The 6,715-nt window shown below is 27.8% G+C and overlaps 2 protein-coding genes across 2 annotated transcripts in view; one reads left to right on the forward strand and one right to left on the reverse strand.

The window, feature by feature from the left end:
• Positions 1-2,296, reverse strand: part of LOC101501993 (serine/threonine-protein kinase haspin homolog) — a 7,226-nt gene extending 4,930 nt beyond the window's left edge. Inside the window, exons 1-3 of the mRNA XM_073365651.1 lie at positions 1,989-2,296; positions 1,817-1,912; positions 1,298-1,388 (exon numbers count right to left, since the gene is read on the reverse strand). Coding sequence (XP_073221752.1) covers positions 1,298-1,388; positions 1,817-1,912; positions 1,989-2,161 — 360 coding nt within the window. The 5' untranslated portion in view covers positions 2,162-2,296. The remainder of the gene's footprint in view (positions 1-1,297; positions 1,389-1,816; positions 1,913-1,988) is intronic.
• Positions 2,297-5,632: 3,336 nt separating this feature from the next.
• Positions 5,633-6,715, forward strand: part of LOC101502321 (probable receptor-like protein kinase At5g18500) — a 5,607-nt gene continuing 4,524 nt past the window's right edge. The window contains exons 1-2 of the mRNA XM_004494461.4: positions 5,633-6,272; positions 6,379-6,715. Of these exons, the coding sequence (XP_004494518.1) occupies positions 6,421-6,715 (295 nt within the window). The 5' untranslated portion in view covers positions 5,633-6,272; positions 6,379-6,420. The remainder of the gene's footprint in view (positions 6,273-6,378) is intronic.

Below are 6,715 nucleotides of genomic sequence, written 5' to 3' on the forward strand. Positions count from 1 at the left end.
CCTATACACACCAAACATACAGATAACAAACAAACGGTTTAAACGTTCTAGAATAGAACATGGATTAGGATATTAATCCCTCTATTCCTAATTATAAGATGGAAAAAAAAACATCAAAACTAATGAATTCATTAATTGATGTAACTTTTTGAATATTTTCACAAATATACTTTAAAAAATGTAAGACATTAAATGCATTCACTAACATTAAAAAAACAAACACTTTAAATATAGGTAAAAATGTCATTTAAACAATAAACACATCTTAAAATTTGTATCTTTATCTTATAAATAGGACCCCCAAAAAAGGTCCAAAAATTCTCTTATAGGATTGGAGGTAGTAGTAGAGTATATCAACATTATTTTTCGTTGTAATTATTGGTTAGTTAGAGCTAGTTAACCATAGTTAGTTATCTATTTGATTTTTATGTTACAGCTAACTGTATATTTACTTTGTATCTATGAAGCACAGAGACGATACGAGTATCATACGTCATCCATTGAAAAATATATGATACAATACGTTATAGATACATATATAAAAATAAATAGAAAATAGAAATTGCAAATAAAAAATTACTAAATATATTAAATATTAAACAAAAGAAGGAATTTACAACAAAAGAAAAAGTAAAATCAAAGAAGGAATAGAGAAAATGGGTTGTGCATATGGTTAAATATTAATGGGTGAAATGAATATGAATGGTTTAGATGAGAGAGAGAGAGAGAGAGAAAGGGCAGACTAAAACCAATTTTGGTAGCAAACGTGAATATTGAATGGATGCATTAAAATTTGCATGTAGCAATTAAAGGATAGGAGAGGGAAAAGAGGTAATTAAGGCAAAAAGGTGAATGGGCAAAGGAGAGAGAGAAGCAATTAAGGAGGGAGAAAAGAAAAATGAACAACAATGAGAAGATGACCCTGAACGTATCATCGGTGTGTCGACGTGGTATTGCGTTTTTTTGTTTATCGAGTACGATACGACGCCTATTTTGTCGTATCTATGCTTCAGAGCTTTGTATATACGGCGTATACATATATATATACACACCTTAATTACAAAGAAATTTTATCTATGGTTAACTAACTCTAACTAACCAATAATTACAAAGAGTATAATGCTGATATACTCTAATAGATACTATCATCTTATGTAATTGTTCAAAATCCAAAGAAATTCACATCCCCAACTTCATAGGAAAAAAACTAAGATTAATTGGAAAAGCAGATGCAGAATATAGTTAATACACAAAGATTGCAATGCAAAATGTAAAACATGTAGTAACACAAGCATACTTTGGGAATAGCAGGTTTGCCTTTTCTTTTGTCCTTCTTTAGCTGAGGTTGATAGACCATAGAAGCACCAACTGCTATACTAGTCCTCCCTCTGTTAAAACGAATTTTCAACAAATTAGATGAAAATTAACAAATAGAGCACAACACTTCGGAATGAGTTTCAACATTTAGGTAAATCAACTAGGTCTAAGTTTGGTTCCATTATTGGAGCAGGTAAAATCAATTCTAGAAGTATAAAATTGATTTTGACATATTTAAATATTCTGGAACTAAATTGATTTTGCCTTGAAAATTAATTTTAAATTGAAGCTAGAATTCGAAAATTGTCTCTAAAATTGATCTTTGTCTCTAAATGCCTTTCTGAACTCATTTTTACACGAATGTGTCAAATTCCAAACATAAATTTGTATTCAACCCACTTCTAGATGAAATCAATTCATTCAAAATCAATTTTTAACGCCTCACAATTGAATTACAATAAAAAGGGGTTTAATGAAAATACGAGAACGGAGAACAAACCTGGTGGAAAGAGAACGATTCCAACTAACTCGCTTGTTTGGATCGGCGAAACTCACCCGACTCAGACGCGGCGGGCGAATATCATCGGAATGCTTACTGCAAAAAAAAAAAAACAGTTTAAAAACCTAAAATGAAATTAAAAAATGGTGAAGCGTGATGGAAATGGAGTTACGAGTTGTTAGGATCGTTGCGAGGCTTTCTTCTGCGGTAAACGACGTCGATTTGATTGGGGTGGTTCTGTGTTTCGGCGGCGACGATTTGTGACCATAGATCAATGGAAGTGGAGTGAGTGTGAGGGATTTCCGTTCCCTCAATGGTAGTGGTGCTCATGTTGCTTCTGCTCATCAATCACACATAGTAGTTAGTACAGTTTCAAACGACGAGTGGCGCCAACCTTTTTAGGAGTTCGAACTGCAAACTCCAACGGTAAAACTGATGCTATTTGAGAAGAAGAATCCTATTAGAGTGACTGGGTTTTTCTACTTTCTATGGAGCCATTTTACAAGCGATTTTTATTTTTTAAGTTCAAAATTTTTAATATAAAAATTATATTTTTTGTGTAAATTTAGAGAATTTATAAAGTGATTAATTTCTTTAGTTCTATCAAACTTAAATTTAGATGGGATTGGATGAGCTAATTTAAAATTCAATGAAATTTTAAATTTAAAACAATTTAAATATTTTAATTGAACTTTTTTCATTTATATATTTTATTGTTTTGATGGAATTGTTATTTATTTAAAGTTGGATCATTTTTATAAATTTAAACAAAATAAGAAAATTAACAATTTGGCCAAAATGTGCATTTTAGAAAAGCTGGGGGTCACTTTAGAAAGTGTTGGGACCAATTTGCAAAAAAATGAATTTTTTGCATTAATTTGCAAATGTTAACATAGTGGAACAAAATTGTAAATTCAAAAATATTACAGGGACAATATTATTATTTATGTATTATTACAATGTAAAGATAAAATTTAAAATTATTTATTTTCAAGTGATATTTAAAATTTCTTATATTTGACTTTGATATAATACTTTATGGAAAAAAATTCATTTTAAACTTTTTTAAAATTTATCAACCCAACTAGATGATGTTATCTTACATTATTATGATGTGAATCTTAAATATCAAAATCCCTTGTTGAATAGGATTCAAGTTAAACCTTTTGTAGCTTGTACCCCAATATTTAAAAATAATGTCCACTTTTTATGACCTTTAAAACCTACCAAGCTGAAACAATTAATTAAACTTCTTTTATGTTTATCACTCTTTTTTTTTTTAGTATAATTTATTTTTTATTTTCGTTTGTTAACTTTGAGTATAAGTGATGTGATGGTTGAATTATCGTTCTTAGCTGATGATAAAATTATTGTTTGTTTATGTCGACAGCTAAACTATTTCAAGAAGAAAAAAAAATGTATTTGAGAAATAGAAAATAAGTTGTGATATATATATAGAGAGAGAGAGATGTGGTGAAGAAGTCTTTCGAATGAAATAATATTGTTGAGGAGTCGACGATTGATAATGTTATATGTCAATGATAAAATTGTATCTTATTACCAACGACATAACTGAATTAACGGAGAGAATAAAAATATGTCAATATTTTATACTGATTTAACAGAGGGATTAAAAATATATCAGGATTTTATTACTTTGAACATATGGGAGGAAAATGTTGTGCGCAAAATTAAAGAGATGAAAGGAAAATTTGGTTCCTCATGCTAGAATAAGTGTAGTGCAAGGTATATTACTTCACACCACTGCAATATGAGTGAAAATCATTGCAAATATCAACGATACAAACCGCTAAGAGTGTTTACATAAAAACCGATTCAAAAAATTGCAAACTAATATAAAAAGGCGAAAACCACATAAATCTAAATATTATTTGATGTTTTTGGATCTTTTATAAAAATCGAATGAGTTGCATTTCATGTTCAATTTTCAAAACCAACCCGCGTAAATATCAATGCTAACACTTATTTATTTTGATTAACTAATTATTTGTTAGTATTAATATTTATTAATAACAGATATTTGTTTAATTTAATATATACTTTTTACTATTAAATATATTTCAAACATAATTCGTTAATATTACATGGTAATGTTAATTTATAATATATTAAATATTATATTTTGTTTCAAATTTGTTAAATTAACGTAATTTTATAATAATAATAATAATAATAATATTAATAATAATATTCAATCAATATTTTATAATTGTACTTTGAATAATCAAAATCGATTGAGCCTAAAACACATTAATTTGGATCAGATATTTTTTTTAAATGTCGTCAAAATAAAACAATGCCGCAAGTATGTTAACTTTTAGATCGGACTAATTTTTACCTCATAATCGATTCAACTTGCACCATAAATATTTCTACAAACCCCCATAATGTCAAACAACGTTACGTCCAAACCACCACCTATTTAAGAGGTCGTAGAATCAAGATTTTGGTTTTGGTATACTGCAAGTACTACAAAAAAAAACTACTACAAATTCGAATCTGCAACCCAGCATATCAAATGTTCTTATAATTTTTTATCGTGGTACACTTATTGAATCGTTAGTGAATGATTTCAATGTAGTGTACATTGTTGATTAATATGTTAACCAAAATTTAATATTTGAATACTATTAATAAGTTAATTTTTATTACATAAAAACTTTATAGTTAATATTTGATTTAGAACACTATTTGCTATTTGAATGAGTGACTTTATAGGAAATTTTCCATATAATATGCGAAATAAAATATGCTAAATATCCTCGTGTGTGTTGGTTTGTGGAAATAGTAGAAATTAAAAACCTTAAAGTAATATGGGGTGTCACAATTTTCATATAGGAAGTTAATTTGAAACATCAACCCACATAAATTTTTACTTATTCCGTGTCACTGTAAATGTCAAGTTATGTATTAGAAGAGTTGTCCCAAAATTAATATCATTTTTAGTTTGAATGTTACACTAATTAGTTTTTTCTTTCAACAAGTCATTATATTTTAATGCTTAATAATAATAATAATTTGGTAGTTTTAGTATTCACTTTGTTTTATTTATTGTTTATTTAACGTGTAAATGATCGAATGTGATATTTATTGTTGGATAATGTTTTTTTTAATGAAGTGTTTTGTACGTGTGCCTCTTTCTCTCAACAATTATAAACTCCAACTAAGAAAAAGAAAGGTACCATTAACTGAAAAGTTAGGCAAATAATTTGATTATTGTTATTATTATTATTATTATTTTGAATTTAATAAATATATTATAAAAATTAAAAAAATTATTCAAACAACTAATCATATGTGATTATATAGTCATTCATTGAAATATTTTAGCTAGTAATACAATAAAGTACCATCATGATGATATATGATTAAATGTAATACTTTTCACAATATCTTGTATGTTCGTTATACTCCCTTTTTTCGTGGCTGGTAGTTTTGTTATATCCTCTCTTTTTCTTGGCAGGTAATTTATTTTTTTACTCATGTATTGTTCTTTGAGTTGAGTAAAATTACAATGAAGGATAAAGTTTTTTTTAAAAGATGTAATACAAAAACAAAAAACTTTAACCTCTAATTAAGTTGAAAAATACTTTATCATCTTCTGAAAACCCATTAAACTCTCTATTTTTCTTCTGAAAATCCGTAAAAAAAAGTTGATTATAATTATGACAGTAAAGCGTGATTAGGGGTGAAATAATAATGACACGTGACAAGAGCATAAATACATACTAAATGGTGTTTAGAGTTTAGAAACAAGAAGGTGTAGTGTAGTGGGATTAATAAGCTTTGCATTGTTGAGTAGTTTTTCTTTGCGTGCAGTCTATGGATAGTAGTAATAAATTCACACCTCACACCAGCATATCAATATCAATATCAAAATCAAAGGAAATAAATAAATAAAGGGGAAAAAAATTTAAATTAATTACCGATAATAAGTCACATTCATAAGAGATGAAATGAGAAAAATCAAAAGAGGAAGACAACCTTATTACCTTACAATTACTGAATTGCATTTCTGAAATTGATGTTTGTTTTTTCATAAACACACATATGCATGCTTTGTAAGACATTTTCTTGTGTTCTAAAACTCATCCATCACCTACCACTGATAACTCCACCCCTTCTTTTTTCTTCATCTTTTTTTTTTTTTATCATCACAACAATTCAATTCAATTCAACCTTTTTTTTTTCTATGTATTTTTTTTTTGTTCTTCAGATAGCTCCATTTCATCTTAGATTCATTCATAACCACTCACATTTTCCACACCCCATATAAACAATTTTCATCTATATACATATTGTTGCTTTTGTTGACACTTTCCTAGATTTAGGGTATAAAAAAGAACAAACCTTTTTGTTTTGTTCTTTTGTTTGTGTTTCTTAACTTGTCACACTGTTGATTCTGAGATCTGGGTTTTGAAGGTTGTCACTTAAGGTTAGTTTAAGTTAATTTCAATATTATGTTTGTGTTTCATAATTTTCTTATGTGAATTAAATTACTTATATGCATTTTTCATTTTTATTGGATATTTTTTTTGTAGGTATATTACCAAGGCTTCTTTCTTTTTTTTTTTTGGTAAGAAATGGGTTCTAATCTTAATACAGAATTATCAAAGAAAACTCCTATTTTTGGTATAAAGGTTTGGGAAATAATTGCAATTGTAGTTGCTTTGTCTATTATAGTTATCCTTTCTGTGTTCTCACTTTGTCTTACTTCAAGAAAGAAATCTAGAAAAGCAAGGGATAAGATTCCTGTTACTGAGATACCAAATGTGTCAAAGGAAATTACGGAAGTGAGGGTTGAACAACTATCATCAACAAATGGATTTGTTCCTAGTGACAGAGAATCAGATAAAGTTATGGTTCATTTAGGTGTAG

This window comes from Cicer arietinum, chromosome 3 (genome assembly GCF_000331145.2).
Source record: "Cicer arietinum cultivar CDC Frontier isolate Library 1 chromosome 3, Cicar.CDCFrontier_v2.0, whole genome shotgun sequence".
Taxonomy (NCBI): Eukaryota; Viridiplantae; Streptophyta; class Magnoliopsida; order Fabales; family Fabaceae; genus Cicer; species Cicer arietinum.